The sequence below is a fragment of the Hippopotamus amphibius genome, chromosome 3 (genome assembly GCF_030028045.1).
Source record: "Hippopotamus amphibius kiboko isolate mHipAmp2 chromosome 3, mHipAmp2.hap2, whole genome shotgun sequence".
Taxonomy (NCBI): Eukaryota; Metazoa; Chordata; class Mammalia; order Artiodactyla; family Hippopotamidae; genus Hippopotamus; species Hippopotamus amphibius.
In genome coordinates this window covers 155,168,938-155,194,108 of record NC_080188.1, presented here as the reverse complement: position 1 = coordinate 155,194,108, position 25,171 = coordinate 155,168,938, and the positions used below count along the sequence as shown (strand labels likewise).

The 25,171-nt window shown below is 40.4% G+C and overlaps 1 protein-coding gene across 9 annotated transcripts in view; it reads right to left on the bottom strand.

Annotated features, from left to right (window-relative positions):
* Positions 1-25,171, bottom strand: part of SRGAP2 (SLIT-ROBO Rho GTPase activating protein 2) — a 233,688-nt gene that overhangs the window by 102,318 nt on the left and 106,199 nt on the right. For all 9 annotated transcript variants that reach the window (XM_057727357.1, XM_057727350.1, XM_057727352.1 and 6 more), the window contains one exon: positions 12,824-12,986. In XM_057727357.1, coding sequence (XP_057583340.1) covers positions 12,824-12,986 — 163 coding nt within the window. The remainder of the gene's footprint in view (positions 1-12,823; positions 12,987-25,171) is intronic.

The window sequence follows — 25,171 nt, the reverse complement described above, 5'->3', positions numbered from 1 at the left end:
TTCCTACAAATGACTTCCACGAAGATACCAATGAGATTCTGGATTGCTTCTGGATGTAGCAGAACATGTTCCAGCAGACAGTCAAGACAACATAGCCAAAGAACCACAAAGAATACAGGAGTGAGCTGTGGGATAACCAGCAGATAGAATGCTGTCTAATCATTAAAAACAATGTTTTTAAAGAGGATGCAATGACATGGAAAAAATGCTCACTTAAAATGGCAAGTGAAAAAAATTGTGGAAAACTTAATATACAATATAATCTTAATTTTCTAAAGAAAAACGTGCACAGAAAAAAAGATTGGAAGGAAATACACAAAAATGTTAATACTAATTCTAAGTAATAATTATTTTATTTTTCTTATTTTTGTTTTCCCCACAATGTCTTGGAAGAACATGTATTACTTTTATTATTGGGGAAAAAAAAAAAAAAAAACGAAGCTAAAGGGTTTTTTGTTTGTTTCCCAATCAAAGGAAACAGAAAAGAAAGACAGAAAATGTTGCTTGTCAGTCTTGTCCCTGGGCCTTAACAATAACTACTCAGCTCAACAAGAGGATTCCAAGAGCTCTTGAGACATGAAGAAGCTCCTATGGTTTCTCAAAGACAAGAATTAGTGCAGACAATTAAAATTAGCCGATAATTGAAAATTTCATATTCGGTAAATACAAGGAAAAGCTGGATAAATATCCAAATGATTTGTGGAGCAGAGTCAAAGAAGGAAAAACAAAAAAACAAACAGGCTGGACAGGATCAGGTAGAAAAATCATGAGATCAGAAAAAGTTCAGTATCTTAAGGAAAAAAGAAGAGAATGGAAAGACTGAAGATGCTATCTCAAAAGAAGGAGAATTTAACTTTTTTCACATTTTAATTAAAAATCATGCTCAGGGCTTTAGATGGCGCAGTGGTTAAGAATCTGCCTGCCAATGCAGGGGACATGGGTTTGATCCCTGCTCCAGGAAGACCCCACATGCCGCGGAGCAACTAAGCCCATGTGCCACAACTATTGAGCCTGCGCTTTAGAGCCCGTGAGTCACAACTATTGAGCCCATGTGCTGCAACTACTGAAGCCCATGCGCCTAGAGCCCCGTGCTCCGCAACAAGAGACGCCACGGCAATGAGGAGCCCGCGCACCACAACGAAGAGTAGCCCCCACTCACCGCAACTAAAGAAAGCCCGCGCACAGCAAAAAAAAAAGACCAAACACAGCCAATAAAATAAATAAATAAATAATTTATTTTAAAAAAAATCATGCTCAGACAAGCAGGGAAAAATAAAAGGAAAACTCCTGACAAAGGCAAACAGGAGAATCAAAAGAAGTCAGTCCTGCAAGGAGGGAGGCTGAAATCAAAGATGCTTACTCTCTCTGGAAAAACTGGTTGAGAAGCTGAATCAGAACAGCACAAGGCAAATTCTGGCCTGGCAGAAACACCTAAATGTATTCCTGCAGAATGCACAAGTCATTAATTCCTTGCATAAACACCAGCCCATTAGGTTTCCAATATGATGACTGCCACCTTTCTACATGCGAGGGAGCAGAGCACGGTGATGTGAAGAGATGACGCAGGGGAAGTGGGCCACCTAGACACAAATCCCAGCTCTGCTACCAACCAGCTGTACAACCTTGAGCCAACTGCTTAACCCCTCTGCCCATGTTCTTATCTATAAATGGAGATGATAAAACCAGCACCCTTCTTAAAGGGTTGTTGTGATGATTCAACAGGTTAATACATGTGAAGTACTTAGCATAGTCCCAGGCATGGTTAGCACTCATTTAGTATTAGTTATAATTGTTATTTTTATTACTGCTGTGAATCTTATAATAAACAATTGATACCTAGTCAGCTTTCACACCATTAGTGTAGCTTCTCCTGGAAGTAATACATTTTTACAAACTACTGTCTATTTTCACGGTACCTGATGAGTTGTAGTAATAATCTTCTTTTCTCAGAGAGGCATCTTATAGTCAAGTATAAGAAGTACAGAGATGGTAAAAAGTAACCTGTCTAGAATTATCAACTGATGTTAAAAATATCAGATGAACAACTGAATTGGCACCCATAATTTGTATGATAGCACCATAAACAATACCATAAAATAGGTTTTTTTATCATGTGAGAAAAAAGTGTAACTAAAAATAAAGGGTTCAGACTGTTACCACCCTAATCTGGGGGGTCAAAATTGACATCATTATTGGTGGGTTTATTTCCTGATGTGATGCAACATGAAATATCCAACATCTCCTATTCTGTATTCTAGTTGAAAATATAGATTTGGCTTTTAGAACCACCTTCTAATTTACAGGAAATACAGGATACAGGAAGAAGTTAAGCAACAAAACAGGGAAGCAAGTAGACAAATCTAGAAGAAGGGAAAATCTGTAGGACAACTGGCCTGGCCTGTGCAACAAATCAGTGTCATGGAAAAGGAACAGAACTAGATTAAAGGAGACTTAAGGGACATAAAAACAGTGTGTATTAGATATTAGCTTGGAAAAGCCAGTTGTCAAGGGCATTTTTAGGCAATTAGGGAAGTGTTTACATAGGCTGGGTATTAGATGAGATGAAAATTTACTGAAATGGAAAAGTGGAGATCTTGACTAAAATAACAGATTATAAAATAGTATATGTAATATAGTCTGGTTTTTTATTATCATATTTTTGCTTCTTATATTTTCTAATTTCTACAATGTACATGTGCTATAAAATTTTAAAAGATTATTCAAAAGAATAGAGAGCCAGAAGCAAGAGAGAGGAAAAAAAGAGAAGGGGAGAAGGAGAGGTGGAGACAAGGGAGAGGAAGAGGGAAGCAGGAGAGAGAAAAGCAGGTTTTGAATTCATTATCCTTAAAGCTCAGACTGTGACCACGTTCAACAATTTGATTTGGCAATAACTATGTCTTAAGGATACCACCTATGAATCCTGAAACATGGGTGGCAAGGTGATGCTGTAGAAAGAGCATGGGAGTTCAAATTCCAATGTCACCTCTTCTCAGTCTTACAAAAGTATTTTACCAATGCGCGCTTTAATTTTTTTCAACTATACAGCAGGAAGAAAAATAACCTTCTAATACAATGTTCATACGCAGCATTATTTATAATAGCCTCAAACTGGAAACATCCAAATGTCATCAACAGTAGAATGGATAAGACTGAAAGTCTTATGTCCCAGGAACCTCCTCCTCATCCCCAGGCAAACTGGGACTGCTGGTCATCCCAGCTGCTGCCCACTATAGAGGAGATGGGATTTGGAGTTCAAAGCCTACTCAGTTAGAGGGCTTAATAAATATCCTGGGCTTTCCATGGAAACCCCAGAAAGATCATAACTTATGTGTATAGAATATGTTCCAGGACTAAGGGCAAAAGCAAAATAGACCCATTTTAACAAAGCATAAAACCAATTCTCCACAAGCTCAAGGTGATCAACCAGTAATTTAACTGCCTACTAGAACAAAACTTAACATTCTTCAGAGGAAGATAAACATATCTAGAGTCTCAATAACGACATCTACAATGTCCAACATGCCATAAAAAGTTAGTATATGTGAAAAAATAAAGAAATGTGATCCACAGTCAAGAGAAAAATCAATAAATAGAAACAGAACCACAGATGATGCAGGTGTTGAAAATAGCAGACAAGAATCTTCAAGTAATTGTCAAATATGTTTTAAAAATAACGGGTAAACACGAGGGAAATTTCAGGAGTTATATGGAAACTGTAGGAAAAAGAACCAGATGGAAATCATAAAGCTAAAAAACATAATATCTGAAATAAAAAATTCATTGGACGGTATTAATAGCAGATTGGATGCAACAAATGAGAGGATTGGTAAACTTTAGAAATCATCTAAACTAAAGCACATGGGGAAAAAAATCTTGCCTCAATTACCTATGGGACTGCATCAAGCAGTCTAACAAATGTGCAATTGGAGTCAAAGCAAGAAGAGAGAATAGGACAGAAAAAATATTTGCCATAATTTTTCCCAAATTGAGGAAAAACCACTACCCACAGATCCATGCTTTTTAGATATTGTACTTATCCAAGCCAAATAAAAAAAAAAAATGAGCATCATACTTAGACTCATTATAGTCAAACTGCTAAAAACCAAAGATAAAGAAAAAATCTTAAAAGCAGCCTCTCAAGTCCCCAAAACATTACATCCAGGGGAATAACAATGAGAATCATAGCTGACTTCTCATAAGAAACAATGAAAACCAGGGAAGAAAAAAAATGTCATTTTTAAATTGTTGAAAGAATATATATAATTCCACTTATATAAATGTTTTTTTTCAAAATCAGCAAATACTCATATTGTGTTAGAAGTCAGGATAGTGGCTTTTAGGGGATAATGAATGGAAGGGGGCAAAAGAGGGGACTTGTGGGATACTAGCAACATTCTTTTCTTTATCTGGGTGATAATTACCTACTTGTTTCCATTTGTAAAATTTCACTGAACTGTATACTTTACAAGCTGTGCACTTTCTCTAACTTTCTTTATACTTACGTAAAAAGTTAAGGGAAAAAAATCTTACAAAATACATGAAAAGACTAGAGAAAATACAATTAGGGCCTGTCACAGTGTATAATATTTATAGTAAGCATTTTAGGAAAGCTTGTTATTTATTAGTACTATTATTCTCATCTTCCCACAGAAAGTTTTGGGAGATTTAAGTGGACTAAAAAGTGGACTGAAAAGCCCTAAGCTCCCTGGGGGCAAATCTTACTCCTGTTTGATTTTAAGTTCTTTTTAGCACCTAGCATAATGCTGTATATAGAGCTTTCACTAAAATACTTATTGACTACATGCTTTTCTAGTTTAGGGTAGTATTCAAAACATGCAAGGTTGCACATGGACACTTTTGTTTTCTGTCCACTGCACCTCTCCTTTCCATACTCCATATTTTAAAAATGTTCTTCAGATACTCTTAATCATCCCTTGATTTATAAAGATCGAAGTAGCATTACACCTTTGAATGTTCTGAACATAGCACCTTGTGCTCTTACAGAAAAGGCAGATAGGTACCTGAGAACTGAGAACAAGCAAACGTATAAACTAACCTAAGCCAAAGACAGCAGGCATCTCTGATGCACACATTCCCTCTTAGCTGAATCTTCCTAAGTCCAAAAATCCCTGGACCACCCACAGAGAAGCCCCAAGGGGGCTGATACAGATGCTGCTGACCTAGTGTCACAGAAACCAAAGCTAAAACGCCACAAACAGCACTAACTGCAAAACTCCTCTCATTGTTGGCTTTGGCAGCAAACCTGACGCCCCTTATCAGCCGAGATACCTTTGAAGTAGCTGGCAGCAGTCCATCCCCTACTCTTATAAGCTCAGCTTCACATTCTATTCTTTTTTCCAAACGGGATCTCTTCAACAGATATGAGAGAATAAAGCTCAATTAATTGGAACATAGTTTTGCTACCAACAAGGTAAATTAGGCAACTGCAACAACTGTCAGTGACCATGTTATATATAACATGGAGGAAATTCAATCTATCAGATACTGTGTTCTGTGGGGGAGAGGGTGTAGGGTGGACTGGAGAAGAGACAAAGGAGAAATCAATCATCTACTCCTTCTCCCAGAGTTATCGCCAAGTTAAACCCTTTCTCAAGAGGGCAGAACACAACCTTTGGAAATCCATTATCTCCCCATTCACTCACCTATGGTATGTACTGGGGACATTCAGCTCTACCAACATGGAGGGTCATTTCTTCTCCTTTTCTGAGTTGTGACAATACCACCACAGAACATATATGTCCTTGCAGAATCAAGCTCTCCCCTCACATATGCCAAACAGTTGGACTCAAAGGCGCCATAGGAAACCCTATCCAAAGAGGATAAACAGGTAGGTTGTACTGCTTTCAGCTTCAAATCACTTTTATCCTCTTTTACTGCCAGAGCCATTTCCTTGGTGCCAAAGTAAATCTGACTGATCATAGCAATTCTCTTGTGACTGATCTCATGGGAAAAGGACATGTCTAACACCTCAGGGCCCTGGAGAAAACTATTAATTGAGCCTCTTATGTTTCTTCCTCAGCACCCTTCTTACATCTCCTACTTCCTGCAGTGTGACCTATTTACCAGAAGCCAGATTCACCCTTTGTCACCCTCCAAGAATAAAACAGGGAAACTACAATGGGTTGCTTAGACAAACTGACCTAAATGTTTTAACATTGTCTGTAACAGGGGAAAACATGGCTCCCAGACAGATGGACAGGACCTTATGGCTTCAGATGTACCTCTGTGCTCTCAGGTTTCCTCAGGATGGAAACCAGAGCATCTACAGCAGTGCTTCTCAACCCTGACTGTATGTAAGACTCAGCTGGGCCCTGTCCCAGAGACCATGATTCAACTGCCTTGAGGTGGAGGCTCGGCATGGTATTTTTTTTAATTGCCTTTTAAATCAACTTTACTGAGGCATAATTTACATACAATAAAATGTATACATTTTGCGTACATATTACAATACATTTGGACAAATGTACACACTTATGTAACGACCACCATAATGAACCCTGTTCAACATTTCCATAACCCCCAGTTCCCTTGTGTCCCTTGGCACTCAACCCCCATCCCCACTCTGGCCCCAAGGCAATCACTATTTTACTTTCCATAACAACAGATTAGAGTTATCTTTTATAAAATTTTATATAAATGGAATCATACAGAATGCACTCATTGTGTCTGGCTTCTTTTTCTTGGTATAATGTGTTGTGAATTCATCTCCATTATTGAATCCATCAGCATTTCATTTCTCTCTATTGCGGAGTAGTATTCATATACGGATCTACCACAACATGATTTTCCACAATATGTTTATCCATCTGTTGATGGATATTTGGGTTATTCCTAGTTTTGACCATTATAAATAAAATATTAGTTTCCTACGGTAGCCATCACAAATTATCGCAAATTTGGTGGCTTGAAACAATACACATTTAATCTCGTATAGTTCTGTAGGTCAGAAGTCTGAAACCAATTTCACTGGACCAAAACCAACATATCAGCAGGGCTGAGTTCCTCCAGAAGGCTCTCAGGGAGAATGTTTCCTTGCCTTTCCTAGCTTCCAGAGCTGCATTCCTTGGCTCCATCTCCAGAGCCAGGGGCCTAGCATCTTCTCTCTGTGACTTTGCTTCCCTCCACTTCTCTCATACGGCCTTCCTCTCTTTTGTCTGTAATCTCTCTTCCACTTCCCTTTTACAAGGGCACTAGAAACTGCATTTAGGGCCCACTTAAAGTAATCAAGCATAAAATCCCCATCCTAAGATCTTCAAACTCATTGTGTGTGCAAAGACTTATGGATAAAGTAAACATTCACAGATTCTAGGGATTAGGACAGGGACATCTCTGGGGATGGGACCATTATTCAGCCTATATCAAAAGTTATGAATATTCAGACACAAGTCTTTGTGTAGATATATACTTTTATTTCTCTTGGATAAATATCTACATGTGGAACTGATGGGTCATATGGTAAGTACATATTTAACTTCATATGAAACTGCCAAATTATTTTCCAAAGCGGTTGTACCATTTTACACTTTCACCAGCAACATATGAGAATTCCATCCGTCCTAACAGTTGGTATTGTCAGTCTTTTTAATTTTAACCATTCTAGTGAGTATGTAGCATATTTCCTTATAGTTTTAATTTGCATTTCCCTGATGATTAATGATATTGAGCATCTTTTCATGAGCTTATTGGCCATTTATATATATCTTCTTTAGTGATGTGTCTATTAAAACCTTTTGCCTATTTAAAAAAAAATTGGGTATTCTGTCATCTTATTATTGAGCTCTATGTATTGCAAATATATTCTCCCAGTCTGTGGCTTATCTTTCATTTTCTTAACAATGTCTTTCTAAGAGCAAAAGTCCAAGAACTGATGAAGTCCATTTTATCTCTTTTTTAATAGTTCATGCTTTTTATATCCTAAGAAATCTTTGTCTCTTCGAGGTCACAAAGATTTTTTTAAAAAAACTTCCCAAGTGACTCTCTCTCAAAGAAGTTGAGAACTACTGGCCTGTTGGGAATCTGACCTGGCTGTCTCAATTTAACCTGACTTTCTGCCATACAATCTCAGGGTAATAAAGGTAAAACAGGAGTACAGTTACCTGAAATACCATAAAAAGAAGACTGCAATTCAGAGTCTTAGGACTGTCTGAATTGACTGGCTTCCAAGCCGAAGTATGAGCAGCTGTTAAGGGCTAGAAACGGTGACTTGAAAAGCCAAGTTGAAGGTACTTTTAGGGTATCCCAGCTAAGAGAAAGGAGGAAGAGAGAACAGTGAGAAAAATGATTTCTATTCTTGATGGGATCGTTTAGAGCATGCCTCCCACAGAGACGAGATGGAGCTGGGAGTCAGAATTGGCAGTATTTGCCCCCTGTTTCTGAAGCTACCGCATTAAACAAATGAAGGTGGCAGCAATAATATTTGCCCAGACCTTGTTTCCAACAGGAGTTAGACAGACTGAGCTTTCATTACATGAAAGGAGATGTCAGGAGCACCAAACGGGCTCAATTTCCCCTGGAGTCCTAGACAAAGTGGGCCTGTTTCTAAGCTGTGGACAGGAGGCTACTTTCTCTAGATGTTATATTTAGCTAAAGGAATCTCTACCAGGGCTTCATGCAGCATGCAAAATATGTCCCAGCAGACATAACCACAAGCCAGAGGGCCAGCAGGGAGCATCCCTTAAGGGGGTTCAGTAGCATAGAGGGGCCAATTGTGCAGCCGCCCCGACATCCCCAAATTAGCTGAGCTAGCTGTGAGCCGGAGTTTTGGTCAGTTCTCATATTTAATGAGTCTTTGTTTCCCTCTTACTAGAGATTCTGCCCCTGGGGAGAAAAACACGCTGCCCTATTTCACTCTCAACTTCCAGCTGCTTGCCCAGCTACCAGGTAGGAGAAATAACGCAATGTTGATGTTTAACACCTTCAGACCCTTTGAAGGGTTGCGTGCTAACGAAAAGGTTAGGTTAATTCTGTAACTAAGTGGAATATCTGGATTCAATGAAAAAGAGCAAGAAAATCCAGTGCTTTCTACTCTGCATACAATACCTAGAAAGGCCTAATAGAACACATAGGTGAAAACCTTGGCTTCTAGAGCCAGACAACTGTATTTAAATACTAGTCTCATCTCTCTTTTTTTGCTTCATCTCTCTAAGCCTCAGTTTCTTCCTCTATAAAGTAAGGATAATAGTAATAACTACCTTATAGAAGTACTGTAAGGATTAAATAAGATAATGCACACAAAGTGCCTGATGCAGTACCTGGCATATGAAATTTTGGTTTCGATGATTATAACCTCTGCCAAAGAATCATTAAGTTTTATAGATTATTCTTTTTAAGGAAGAAAACCCATGACTTCTGCCAGGGACAAGCAGATTCAAATTCATGGAAAACGCAGGTAAACTTTCCCAGGTGTCCGTAGCTGAACCAGAAACAAAGGTATCTTTTCTGAAGCCTGTGTCTCCAGAGAAATGTGGGTCTTCCTTTTGCTACTGGAACCAAATTGACAGGTAAAATAAGAGGTATATATTTTATATATTTGGATTTCAGTGTGATGGCTCTTGGTTGCTGGCCATCATAGAAAACAGAATCTGAAACAATGCCTCATTCTTCAAGAAGCGTGGTCTTCCATTGCTTAAGCTAGCCCCCCGTTCATACCCACACCTACTTTTGTTCACCCTTATCTTGGGGACTGCGGTTTACCTGTCACAATGTAACAAAGGTCATCCAACAACCAGAAGGAAGCCCTCCGTGTAGGATGCCTTTGTCATCATACAATTACAGTCTATTCGATTTTGAAGGCAGCACAGATGTCGTATAGCCCAAACACTTTTCTTTAAACTTGAGGAAACTGAGGCACAGAAAGGGGAAGTAATTGCTCAGAGTTTCAGAGTTACTGGCAAAACTGAACCAAAGGGAAAGGGTCCCTTAGAGAAGGGCTCTGCTCTAATAGCGTAAGTAAGCCCCGGAAAGCTTCACATAACTGCCAGGGTGACCAGGGACATTCCTCAGTTCTCTTATCTGATTATTATAGGTCAACCAGTGGGATTCTAATTCTTCATGTGCAACACACTGTAAACAAAAGAGACTGAAAATTTGAGGCATGAGAGAAAATGCTTCTTTGCCCATTACTAGAAAGCAGAGAGGCTGTCACCCAGCCAAAGAGAATTAATCTGTTCTTACGATCAGCCAAGCCAGCTTCTACCTTAGAGTTCTCTGCCTACATTGGACCCCAGGGGAGAGAAAAAAGACGTTATTCACCCTGTGGGATAGTAAACATTGGCTATTTAACAATCCTATGGGTCTCTAATCAACTGTAATTTACCTGATAAAAAGTTACAGAGATCAAGAGAAAATCCTATTATCCGCAACTACATACGACAATATGAACAAATCTCACAAATACAATATTGAATGAGAGAAACCAGACACGAAAGAGTACACACTGTATGATTCTATTTATATAAAGTATGAGACCAAGCAAAACTAATCTCTGCTGTGAAAAGTCAGGACTGATGTTATCCTTGGGGGCCGGGATCACCCCTCCCAACCCCCCAGTGACTAGAAGGGTCCATGAGGGGACTTCTGAGGGTACTGAAATATTCTGTTTCTTGATTAGGGAGCTGGTTACCAGGTGTGTTCAGTTTGCAAACATGCATTTAGCTGTAAACCTATGATATATGCAGTTTTCTTCAGGGAAAAGTAATATATAAACAGTCCCGTGATTAATAAGAAATTCTTCCTTACACCCTCACATAGAAATGCATGGCTTAAGGAGGTCAATGCTTAGACCACAGCTAGGAATATCATTCATGAGTGGATGGGGATATACACCATGTCTTGTATACATGTCATGCACTTGGGCCTTTGGTGAGATGTGAATGGCATTTGAGGAACCAGGAACACTCATGCCTTTGATAACTGTCTGCCTTTTGCATAAACATCTCGGAGATTTGGAGGGGTTATAAGACTCTCTCAGCTTGGTTCTTCTCTAACCTTCTGAAGCTGGGAGAAAAGGGAGCTGAGAGATTGGGTGGAGTCTAGATAGCTGAAAATGTCTCATAAAAGTTTTTTTCTCAGATGAACAGAGAAAATGGAGGAAGAAACTATCCGTCAACCCCTTTTCTTCTCAAGATAGTCTAAGTGGCTGTCAAGACCGTGGAGAAGTGGTATCTGATTACTGTCAAGGTTCCACCTGAATAGGTTCAAAAATATGTTTTTTTAAAATAAAACCTGTATATATTTCCGGTGTACAACAAGATGATTTGATATACTCATACACAGTGAAATGATTACTACAGTCAAGATAATTAATATACCATCCCCTCACATAGTTACCTTTTTTATGTGTATGAAAAGAGCCCCTGAAATCTACTACTCTCTTAGCATAGTTCCAGTATTCAATACTGTATTATTAAATATACTCATTAACTTTAGTCACATACAACGTCACCAAGTGTTGCAGAATAATTCAAGTTAATGACAAGCAAGCCAGAGCAGATGCTGGGAAGCATGAGGAGACGGGGAAAAGCACCCTCGCCCCTAAATGAGGTAGGGCCCCAACCATAGCACAGCCGGGCCACTAAAAATAGCCAGTGAGCTCTGCAAGGAGTTATCTTCCTCTTCCTTCTTTTCATACTCAGATGATTGTACCCTTAATATCCTGTTAGACACAGGGAAAGCCCCTTCACAGATGCAGTTACGTAGACGATTCTAAAGCAGTTCTTTTTTCATGCTGGTATAAACAGAAGAAACTGGGTTCTAATTCCAGGCCTACTGAGATCTGTATACTTTCTAATGTGAAGAATTAGAAAACTGACCAGGAGCTAAGGCTACGATCGACCACAGTCCTGTTTACTGAAGTCCATTCTCTTCCAGCTTCCAATTTTAACACTGGATTTTGTCAACTGGAAACCAGTGAATTCCCGATTTATGAAACCAGCCATGGCCCTCTATATTTCCTCTTTTTACGTATCACTTGTGGGAAGATTATTCACCTTCCAAAAAGTCTTCTGGGGACGTCAGAGCTTGAATGTTGAACATGGTATATCATGTACAATGGTTGGGCTTTTGCCACCATTTGTAACCAAAAGTCATGAATAAAGGACTCCGCTAGGAGTTCAGGTTGAGAGAGCTTAGAAAAGAGCCCCTGGGTTTCCAAAAGGCTAGTTCTACTACTGACGGGTAAGGTGAATTTGGCATAAATTCTTAAGATTATCACAATAAATTTTGAGTTTTTCCTTAGTCAAATTTTTCGACTTATACCCAAGGAATTGTGACAAACGATTGGCTTCAGAAAGCATTCAGGGATGGATTTGAGTTCCACCTGGGGTACCAAAAAAAAAAGGAAAGCATTCAGAGACCCAAAGACAAAGATATGTTATGATAAGAATAACCAAATTCATGAGTTCACCCTGGCCAAGATGAGAACTTGGAAAGAGACCTAAACCAAAAACATAAACATACATGGATTTGCTAAGTGAACTATAAGAGGAAATCATGAAATGACACGGAAGGTCTCTGAATCTCAACAACTTCACAAATCACTTAGGAAATCAACCAAACACAGTCATTATCAATATACACAAATTATGAATTACACTACCAGTCCTGGGGTTGTACCTTGCAAATGGTTACTTTCTCAGGACTACTATAAATTCAACTCAGAAAGGAAGAAAAAAAGCCAGTTCAATATTTTTCCCCCATAAGTACATGGTAGGGCAAGACCCATGCAAAGCTTTTTAAGTGGGCCAATAGGACATTCTTTCCCTTATTTACAAGACTGCGTCTGTGACAAGAAATAGCTCTTTACCTTTTTAAAGAGTCTTCCTGAGTCCTCACTAACTTGGACAAATCGAGGAATGATATTATTCAGGTAGATGTCACTCAGGGTGGTGTGGTCCCTGCTCTCCCGCTTCACCTGGTTTAAGAGGAGATTCCAGCAGTTGACTGGAGAGAGAACATTCTGATCCTTCCTGCAGAGAAAGAGCAAGGAAAAAAAAATCAGTGTTGGTAAGTAGGTGTAGCCAACATCTACGACGACAGTCCACATCCCACAGTCACAGCAACACAGCCAACCCAGAAATAAAGATGTCCTTCCTGAAGCCGTACCTCTAGTTGTCTCCTTTTCTAAAAACTCAGTGGAGGACAAAGGGAGAAAATAAGAATAATGAGAAGGAAAAGGAGGAGAGAGGAAGAGGGAAAGAGAAGAAGAAGCGAGATCATCTGTTGAGCATCTATTATGTTCTAGAAACTGGGCGAAAGCTTTATATGCATTTTCCCATCTCAGCTCCATCATTTTGTTGTCAGAAAAGAACTACCATTATCTCCATTTTACTGATTTAGAAAAACAACAAAAAAAAAAACCAAAAACAACACTCAGAGAGGTGGTCACTTGCCCACAGCTAGTAAGGAGTCACACAGACAGTAAAAGAGAGCCAGGGACCAAGGACCACAGTTCTGTGCTGACTAGAACGATTCTAGGAGATCTGACTCCAAATTCCATGACCTCAACCACTAAATCATTTGGTTTGTGTCTAGGACTAAAGGCAAAAATTAATCTCTAGACAAAATCTACACTACAGACTAAATCCCCACACATTTATCTCTCTCAGTGAAGACAACTACGGAGGCATCGGCCATGAAAAAGTCGCCAAAAACTCTTCAGTCCCACAAAACGCATCTACGGAGGTTTGATTTCACTGACTGAGCCATTTTTTCATGTCCCATATAACCAAGAGCATAAACCGTATCTGAACACATGTATTCTGAAGACATCTACAACCTGAGTGGAGCGGTAAAGCACCAAACCTAGATGCTCATTTCTACTGAAAACTGTGATCCAAAAGATTATTGATTAGATAATCAGCTCACAGCACTAATTTAAGCAATAGAAAGGTTTGCATCTGCAAGTTGGATTTCTTAAAGGAGAGAAACAGAAGGGAGGGGTTATTTATCAACAGCTTACTGTGTACTTGGCCCATGGCTGGGCCCTATATTCATGTTGTTTAACTTGAACCCTACAAAACCTGATGAAGTGGGGGTTATCAACCACATTCAGCAGATGCGGAAAGCTGGACTAAGAAAAGTTAAATATCTTGTTCAAGGTCACATAGCTAAAAAGTGGCAATGCTGGAATTCAAGAATAGGCCCTGTAGTTGCAAAGAGAATGCTCTTAATTACTGCAAGTATCATAACCAGTTTGTTCCCGTTTCCCCCTCCCCTCCATACAGTCAGACTCTTAATGCAAAGAAAGTGAGCTGACAGTGGCTTGGTTATCAAGTCTGCACCGCCTCCCTTCCTGCTGCCAGGCACCTGTGACTTGTAGAGCATGGAATTCAACTTAGAAGGGCTCTTTCAATTCAGTCCTAAGGTAACTATTAACAAATAATCACGCCACACCTACTCTGGCTTCCGAACACACCAGACCATTAAATCAAAATATCTGTCTAACCAACACCAAGAGGCTGCTTCAAAACAATGACTATTAGAGTCCAAATTGAAACTGTTTTATACCTGCTCTCCACCCTCACCCCCTGCCCCAGGCAGCGTGCTTCTATGGTCAAAATCCCTAACAGGTATGTACTGACCACTGTGTTAACAATTGTATCCACTTACCTTTCTAGGGAAATTAAAAGAGTTCTACGGAAATTAAAAATACATACTAGCTAAAAGAGAGAGTTACATGTAATTAGTCCACTCCTTTCAAAATTTCTAGCATCTGGGGGAAAAAAAAAGGTAAATAGGAACAATCCTAAACTCAAAATGGTGAGATCTGAGCATAAGAATTCAGCAACATTTGATGTTTCCATTGCAAGAAAACTTTCAAATTGGTTCCAAATCAGTCTCAGTTGCAAAATCCTAAATAATCTGATTTTTATTGGGTGGCAAGATACCCATGTCCTCAGTAAGCATGGGATATACCAGACAATTACACTTGCTTTTTAAAAGGGTAGATCTCACATGACCTTAATTTTACAGCTGGTTTCGATCTGTTTCTTGTGGGTGAATGTGGGCTGGTGGTCCCTCTTTTTTCTTCTCCTAGAGTACTTTACACACATAAAAACAATACTACAATTCAATTTTATAAATGTATAAACATTTGTATCTTGAACAAAGTACAGTAGTAGGAGCTTTAGTGGTTATAAAAGTGCTGATGTCACAGTACAATGTGGGAGACAAAGGAAGACCTATAACACAACAGGAGGTCAGAGGTATGTATAAGGGACTGGCTAGCTCACCAATGTACATCACAGATCACAAGTGAGGCAAGAGAGGCAAAACCAGTTCAACACCATGGAAAAGGATGCAGAGCATAAATCCGAAGGGGACCCTTGAGTAAACAAAGATGAGTTAATAAGAAGGATGGGCAGAAGTGGGAATCTTTTAAAATGTCTTATCACTTAACACTCATAAATTTATATTTATTAAGAACTTTTGAGGCGCTACAAAAAACTTTTACCACATGTATTTATTTCCATTCTTACAGCATGTGGTGGGACAGCCATTATTAGTTTCAGTGAGCAGAAGCGTTAAAAATGTGTTCTGAGAAATGCTGGAATTATAGAGAATCATATTTCAAACAACTGTAATACACCCATTCAAATGAGCAACCCCCAATGAAATATGTAAGGGACCCAGGACCCAGTTTTCCTGCAGTAGACACCATCACAACGTCTCGTGGGCTGCCGAGGTGAGCTTTGTTATATGTAAGTTTTGGAAAAAAGAATCAATGCATGTATCCAGACTACTGAAAAGTGTGCTATCGATTAGAATGAATGTTGCTCTGCACAGGTTTAGTTTTTAATTCAACCTGTGTGCCTCCCTGAGTAAAGCTGTTCAGGTGAGCACATGATTTGACACACAGTGGCCAAGTTCAATTACATGCCACAGAAGGCTTAGGGGCCTATGCTGGGTTCAAGGTAGACTGTAGTTGGGTAGTAAGGCTGTACACACTCAATATCACCTCATTTCATTATCAGTTTTTGTAAAGTTTATCATACATTTCCATTTATCCAATTAATACTGATGAAGGAGAATGGGAATAGCTTCTAGGTAATGTCAGTGATTCAACTTTAAAACAAAAAATATCCTTCTTTTTCAAGCATCTAAATCAACTTAAAACTATCTTAAGATTATGACAGCTTGTCTGTGTGAGTCGGAATGTCTTGATATTGAACAGCCCAAACCAGAACATGAAATAACTTGGATGCTGAAACTGATATAAAGCTGCAACTCTGATTCATAATCTGGGTTCATAAACCCAGCCTCATTGTTCCTAGTGATTAACTCTGTAATAAGTACTCTTTATAAATTGGCACTTTAAAAGTAGATTTACACCAATAAAACACTGCTTTGATCTGTTGCGTATATGGGAGTTCTATGTAAGATTTTCATTTTAGAAAAGGAGTCTGTGGCCCTAAAAAATAGTATTAGACTCTGCTGTCTGTTTCTCCCAGAGTTTCCTACTCTCTTTTACTATTACTGTAGTTTTCATACAATATTTTTGGTTCTTTGAGTTTGTATGCTTTCTCAGACTTATTTCTCCTTCCAGTGGAGGTGTTTTAATTAATTCATTTATTTATTTTGGGATAGTGGTGGGGAAGGAGAGGTGTGGGGCCTGCAGTAGGAGGGGAACACAGTTTCGCTGTAGACACAACTTTCCCAGCCAACACGCACAAAGGCGAAACACACTTCAGGCTGGAAAATGAGCAAGTCAACGAGACGTGATTTCATAGGGAGCATATTAAGGTTCTGCTAGAGTGGTTTCCTGCTTCAGCAGCTTTGCAGCCTGATTTTATTGGGGGCTGCTAGAGCCAAGGGATCTTCGTTTGGTCAGGAGATTGAAATTTGTCTTTATATCTTTTCCATCTATCATTTGTTTGTACAGTTTCTTTACTTTTCCCGCCCCCAGAGTCTTAGGTTGTGTGATACTAGGACATTTAAAGAAAAGGGTCTGCAAACCCTAGGCATGTGCTGAACAGTTGCAAACCTCCTCAAATACTGATCCCTAAAAAGCAGATAAAATATCCAGAACTAGTTTTCTTACTTAAAAATTTTTTCAGGAGGAAGATCAAGAAAATGTAATACTGTAATTGAGAGGGAATGATTCTGGAGTCCAAAAAAAAAAAAAAAAAAAAAAAACCAGGAAAAAAAAAGGAGGCCCAGAAAGTCACGAGCCAACTATGCATCCACAGAAGAGAGATCATTATAAATGCACTGAAAGAGCTAAACCCGCACAGCTGAATCATTAGCTTCAAATACATCAGCCCAGTTTCTCTCCTTCAACTTAGACTATTTATGAATGTTCAACAAACTTAGCCAACAGATCCTTAAAGGGACTTCTCTAAAATATCTAAGGTGAAGAGCTAACTCCATAAAGGTCCAAGTTGGCCTTGACAGAACACTTCCCTTTTTTTCCATATCCCCTCTGTTCCGTTTCAGTTGTCTCATCTATGAAATGGACACGTGCCCAGTTCTTCATTGCACATCTAGCTCCCCAAAGATCGTCAAAGCATGATTGTAAAACCCTGCAAGCTCTCCTGGCCTAAGGTGCCATTTAATGAATGACTGCTATGTTCACATCTCTGTAGATGGGCTGTGTGACACAAGCCTGGCATCACCAGAGCTTCTGTGTTGCTCTACATCTCCCTTTGGGCCAATGGTCTCTGACTTGCCCACCTCACGGGGCTGCTATGTGGCTCAAATGAGACGCTGGATGCAAAAGAATTACATCAACAGTAAAGCACTATACAAATGTGAAGAAATATTATTATTTTTATTTCCAAACAAAGTAGGATTCAGCGTTCATCAATTGCCGACATGCTCCTCACCCAGCCCTGGGCCGGGGCCAAGAGCGCAGCCTGCTGCAAATGCACGGCCCTCGGCAAATAATGGTTGGGATCAGACAGCAGCAACAGGCAATTAACCAAGCAGCTGTAAGTCTCTGGGAAGACGTGAGGGAGATACCAACAGGAGAGCAGAATTTAATCTTCCACTGTCCTTCCCCCAAGGGGCAAGGTGGAAGGATTCAGTCCTGCGTTCCATACAGGGAACTGTGCTGAGGTAGACAGGAAAGAAGCCTAAGGGAGCCCAGACTGCCAGAACCCTAGATGCTTCTGCAGTTTCCACCGAGCCCCCGTTCCCAGCACTCCCATCAAACCTGTCAGTCTGTATATAAAGATGGCAAAAGTCAATACATCTAAGAAGAACGTGGTTTCTCACTTTTAAAAACAGACACACGTGGGATGGTAGACAAAAACCCAGATGAGTTAAACAAATACATCATTCAGTATAGATTACTGAGTACCTAACTATGAGGAGGCTAAAAAAAAAGGTACATACATAATAAAAGGGATCATTTCGTGACAGCTGGACAGGCAACTAGTGACAAGGAGAAGGCTAGATTTTTAAACCTAAATTCCTTCCTGGCACCTTGATTAAAATGAAATGAAGTGAGGCAGCCAAAGAGATTATTTTATTCAGATGAGTGTTATTAGCCTTTCTGGCTTATTTTCTCTATTATGCATTTTGCTGATGCTGACAGAAGCAGACCGGCTGGATAGAGAGGCAAAGCCGCAGCGGATTTATGGCTTGACAGTGCCATGCATAAAATCAGACCCTTGCTGACCCAGATAAGCCAGAGGATGGATGGGATTTGCTGCGGAAGGTGTTAAAAAAAGGAGGGGAAAAAAAATCTCCAAGGTGGGAACTGACTTGAAAAAGATTCTGCCTATAATGGTTGCTGCTAGTTGGGTGACCCAGTAGTACAGTGGCAGCCTGGAGGCATCTTTCAAAGATAGGCAGGCGGGCAGGCAGGGAGGGGGCAGGCACACTTCCCTGGGCTTATCACAGCTACAGCTTCAGCTTTGCCAGCAATGAGATCAGAGTAGGAGAATTCAGAGACAGAAAGAAAAAAGGGTCAAAGGCAAAAAATGTATATTCTACGTATGAAGAAATGAGCTTTCAAATTTTCAGGGACAGTTAATACCACAAATTGTCTTCAGTAGCCTAGACAGATGATTAGAAAGGATTCGAGCAGTGGCGTACCCACCTTACTCAAAATAGTCTAAACTGTCCCCTATAATAAGGTTTGGGGGAAGAGCTGTATGGAAATGGAATTCTTGTGGCTCTGGATTAGTTCCAAGAAGCCCAGCCACACCCTAGGGATAATGGCATATTCAAGAGCTGGGCTCTTAGGAATCTGCTTTGAAGTTGAGAACTGCACTAGCATGCATCTGACATCTTAATGACTATTTCCTGAATGACTGTAGGACCAAGGTTCCTGAGTTAGGTCAGAGAACTGAGAGTGGTTCCCAAATCTGAGCCACTGTAGATGCTAAATGGAAATGTCGGGCTTCCTAGGTGGCGCAGTGGTTAAGAATTCGCCTGCCAATGCAGGGGAAACGGGTTCGAGCCCTGCTCCAGGAAGATCCCACGTGCTGAGGAGCAACTAAGCCCGTGCGCCACAACTATTGAGCCTGCGCTTTAGAGCCCGTGAGCCACCACTATTGAGCCCATGTGCTGAAACTACTGAAGCCCATGCGCCTAGAGCCCATGCTCCACAACAAGAGAAGCCACAGCAATGAGGAGACCGCACACCACAACGAAGAGTAGCCCCCACTCACCGCAACTAAAGAAAGCCTACGCACAGCAAAAAAAGACCCAACACGGCCAATAAAGTAAATAAATAAATTTATAAAAAAATAAGTGGAAATGTCTCCATCAATTTATGTCAGGTGAGAGACTTTGCCTTCCCTTCAAGCACCCCCACCCCAACTTGTGCTCATGATGAGAAGAGGTTTGAGGCTCAGTCAAGACAGTTCTGTGGGACTTCCCTGGTAGTGCAGTGGTTAAGAATCTGCCTGCCAATGCAGGGGACATGGGTTCGATCCCTGGGCTGGGAAGATCCCACATGCCTCAGAGCAACTAAGCCCCTGTGCCACAGCTACTGAGCCCACGTGCCACAACTACTGAAGCCCACACACTTAGAGCCTGTGCTCTGCAACAAGAGAAGCCACTGCAACAAAGAGTAGCCCCCAATCTCTGCAACTGGAGAAAAGTCCACACGCAGCAACAAAGACCCAAGGCAGTCAATAAATAAATAAATTAAAAAAAAAAAAAGGACAGTTCTGTGAGGCCTGTGAGAAGAGACTTGGTTTAGAGGGGCAGGGGGTCAACCCAAGATTTAAATCTTTTCCATCCCAATTTCTTGCCAAGATTTCTGACAGCTTATTGTTCAGCCTCCTTCTCTGAGTCCTTGATCTCTAAAGTCTTATTTCATTCATTCATTCAACAAATACTGATTGAGCATGTACTATGTGCCAAGCACTGTTCTGGGTACTAAGGTTATTTAAAGGGAGCGAAATTCTTGCTTCTTACCTGCTTCTCCCATGTTTCCAGACCTCCTGGATCCAAGACATGGCTTTCCTGCTGCTAAACTGTCTATCAGCTATAACCCTTATTATTCCAGGGTTATAACATCTTATTCCAGTCTTGATGCTTCGGTGTACGCTGGTTTGGATGACCCATCCTGAAACCCTGATTTGGCTGACTTAGAAGATCTATGTGCCTACCAGCCCACTCATGGCTTCTGCAGATCTGGGTCCTTCCCTTCATTTCCACCCTGTGTCTTGCCACAGGCATTCTCAGAACTACAGGGAGGTGTAAACAAAGAGATTATAAACCCTCCTTGTGTACTCTGGGTACAATCTAAATGCTGGAAAACAAAAACCATGACAATATGATCCACAGAACTAAGGGCCTTGATTTTAGAAATTTACTTAAGTATTAAAACTTCCCCCTGAGAGCCCCCCAAAGTAGGCTGTGATCATTCAAAAGTCTGAGCTGACTAATTCACTTAATTAAAATAAAATATCATAGCAAGAACAAAAGACATAACAAAGGTATGATTGATGACCAAGGAACAAAAAAGGCATATATATTTCTCAGCTTAAAAAGATTTTATAACCATCTACATTAACAGTTGGATCCACATATTCCATAGAATAACCTGTGAACAACTCTACAATTATATCTTCAGTTTTTTCTTCTCTAGTTAATTAAGATGTCACCAGAAACCCCATAAGTAATTACAGAACATAACAAACATACAGAGGAAAAAAAAACCACGCAGATGTGTTAGCAGATTTTTTAAATGAATGAAATCTTGGGAGATGACTGAGACAGACAGTCTGGCTCACTCCTGGTAGCTCATTCTAGAAAAATAAATACCTGTCTGTGCCAAACTGGAATGATGTCACTCAGAAATCCAGAAATAAGTGGTTACTTATTTTCAAAGCAGTAACCACTACCTTGGGAGCAGGCACGAGCAGAGAAGCTTGAGCTGCAGCCAATAACTCCTCCTGCCTGGCAAATGGTCCTTAAACACATCGAGTACCAGCAAACCACTTGGGAAGAAAGGGTATCTCAAAGATTCAGACCTCCCCCCTCCAGAATACCTGTTAATGAGACAATGTGTTTCCTTACTTGGCTTATTATAACAATGAGAAAGGAGAAATAAAGTAATACGATTTGGTTCAGTGGAACTAGAGAGCTATATGGAATGAAGTCTAAATAGTCATCAGATCTGCTGCCTGAATCATCCTCAGTTCTCACATGATATTTTATATTTATCTAGCTCACTAGACACATGATACCTCAATTTCCTTGAGCCTCAATTTCCTCACTTAGAAAATTGACAAGTTTTTCTAAGTTTTCTGAGTTTTCAAGTTTTTCTCTCAAAGGAGGTGATGTGCACACACACACACACACAAAAACAATACATAAACACTAAAGTGTTCTATACCTACAAATCAGTATCATTATCATGTGTTTCCTTGAGATTCAAGGAAATTGAGGATCTTGCTTACTGGAAGGAAGTCTCTTGAGGACAGGGGATAGTTTGGACTATTCAGTGAATGATTATCACCAAGAATGGGTGGGTAGTTCATCAGCATTGACTGACAGATGTCACAGCCACAGAAATCCTGTAAGAGCAGAGCACAGTGAGACAATTCATTTAATGAATAGTTAATATCTTCAGCCTCCATCAATCTTTCCTAATCAACTACTGCAGCATGAATCTGTGTGGCTGTTGAGTGACTGAATTTGTACACCCATTGGCTTGTATGCTCTAAATTACAGCATATTATTAACCATGCTGATACTTTGCTGGCAAAATTTTAATGGGTTGGGTGGAGGTACCCTGGTCAATATCCAGGTTAGTAGCTTATTGAATTCTACAGGTGTATAAGGAATCTGGATGAACAATAATACCCCATCCCACCAAGACGGTACTCTGTGGAAAGCACCCTGAACCGTGCTGATGACCTACAGTCAAGTCCTAATTCTGCCACTTGCTGGCCAGGTAACCCTGAATAAGTCACAGATGCAATCTGGGCCTCAACATTTCTTCATCTGCTTAAAAAAATAAATGGGGACAGCAGACCTGCCCTGCCTAACTCTCATGGCTATTATAAAGATCAAGTCAAAGGAGGTGATGTCCATAAAAGAAAAATCATAAACACTAAAGTGCTCTATACATACAAACCAGTACCATCATCATGTGTTATTATTGTTATAACAACTATTATTACATGACAGTCCATACAATGTATTTACACTCACAAAACAAAGAAGCTAGAGTCATGTGTGAAAAGACACACACGTCCCCCAATTCCCAGGCCTTATTACCTAAGTGTGCAATGAACTTGCTTTATAAATTTTGTACTTTGTCTGTGCACTAAATAGGAATACCTTTTGTTGTTATTAACTTATCATCTGGTTCTCTGGAAATTCCCAACCTCAGTGAATCTCCTGTGGAGAGAAGACCTAGGAGAGGCTTTAAAGGGAAAACTTCTAAAATGCAAAGAGAAGCACCAGAGGGTATAAAAAACAGAATCATGGTATTTCAGAACTAGAAGGAACTTTCAAGATGGTCCAGAGTCTAGACCAAACTTGTCATTTTTCTAAGTGAGGAAATTGAGGCTCAAGGAGCTTGGGGTCACACAGATAGTAGCAGAGCAAGGCAAGGACCCAGGTCTCCTGACTAGCAATCATTTTCTTATTTGACTGTGGTCGTTGCTCTATTTCAACTAAGATGCTGTTAGCATCTATAAAGCACTGGTGTTGAAAGAGTTAATGGACAATGCTCAGCTGCCCAACCCCAGAGCACAGAGCTATTCTAAGACAACACATAACAGGAATACCAAGGGTCCATGAACCCAGAGGGAGCAAAACTGCTGGTGCCTAACGGCGCCGGGAAGCATGTTGACACACTGCATGTGGTTACACATGAAAGGCAAGTGAAGAGGAAAAGCAGTTTTGAATCCCACCCAATTCTAATTTGGGACTGGCTGTGGGCACCTACTGGAGGGCTGAGCCACACCCCAGCCACTTTGTAAAATGACCCTTCAGTTCCTTCGCTCCCTATTCTGTGGCCTCAGTTAACTCCTTCTCTGCCTTCGCAAGGGCCATAATAGATATGAGAAAAAGAGGACGATCAAAGGACAGCAAGGTCCAGGAGTGAGCGTGGGTGACTAGGGTCATTCTATAAAGAGAAAGATTCTCAGTCTGGATTCAGTTGATTCTTGCTGATATCTACTATCTCCAAGCAAGTGTGTGATCTGAAGCCTTGAGCAGCCAAGATCCTAAGTCCATAAGACAGTATTTTCTCTAAGTGTGAGTGTTCAGGACCCCAAATCACCTTGCATCTGAATCACCTGTAGTGCTTGTTTAAAATCTGGATTGCTGTGCCCTTCTTGCCAGAGATTCTGATTTGCTGCAAGTGGAGTGATGCTCAAGAGTCTGCATTGTAAATACCCATCCCAGGAAATTTTATGCACAAAAAAATTTTAAGAATCAATTGTTCTTAAAGCAATGTTTTTCAAACTGTGGGATATAATCCATTAGTGGGGTTAAAAAAAAGTCAGTTTGGCACATCAGTAGCTAGCATTTCTCAGAAAATAAAACAGAAAACAGGGGAACAGAATCACTCAGAACAAAGTAGGAAATATCAGAGTACATCATATAGAGTAAAGATAATTAGGTACTGTTTTACAAAAATGTTGTTGTAAGTTATTTATTTAAAAATATACATATGTCTGTGTGTGTATTCCAGCTTGCAATATTAAGATATTTTGGGGGGTAATTACATACCCTGGACCCTTTTGAGAATCTGAGGATTTTCTTCCAAAGAGGGGGGAAGGAAAGAAGGGAGGGAGTGAGGGATAGAGGGAGGGAGGAAGGAGGATGTTATGTACATACACATCTTAATTCGTATGAGTCAAGGGTCCCTGAACTTCAGGAAGCCCACCCCCTGAGGGCTTCTCTTGGGCGCAGTTCCTACAGGGTCTAATACTCTGGTCACAGTAAGCACCTGACGATTACTGGACTATGCCAACAACTTTCTCCTGATGCTCTGTAAATGACTGCCAGTGTCTGCAAGATGCACCTGTAAGATATGTGGCCATACCATGTTGATTCTCTTCTTATGTTCAGGGTGACTAGAAGCGTTGAAGTTAAACAATGTTCTACAGAAGAACACTAGGAGAAAGCTGACGGCAAATGCCAAGAATAAGGATTTTGAAAGCAATGGTGTGGGTACAATGTCACTGTTCCCCGAGGAATGTGCTCCCTGTCTAGGGTACGCGGGGGCAGCCTGTGGGACTGGCACCTTTGTGCACCCCCATTGATAAAGTCATCAGAGGAACATATACTTTATTCCCAACATGACTTCTCTGACCTGTCAATACCCACGTTTAAAGACAGAGAGACCCAGCCTCACTTTCTCTACATGACCAAAAGGACAGAAATTCCTTAGTCCTTGATGGGAGATTCAAAATGGGCACAGACAACTAGAAAAAGAGCAAACACCCAGTCTGATTGTCAGCACAGTCTTGTCCCAATGGTTAAACCCATCTGTATGCAGAGAGGGTGAACATGGGGGCTAAGGTTTTAGAAACCAGCTCTTGCCAAATGAGGCACACACAGAGAAGAGACAGAAGGGTGGCAAGACATAATGTGGGAGGGGGCGGGGGGGTGGGGGAACGGGCAGGGAGGACCACTGAGAAGACAGAGTCAAACCTCAAAACTATTCTAAAATTCCCTGATGCTTTTCAGTAATTTGTTTTCATGTGGTGGATACTGGCCCAGCATCTAG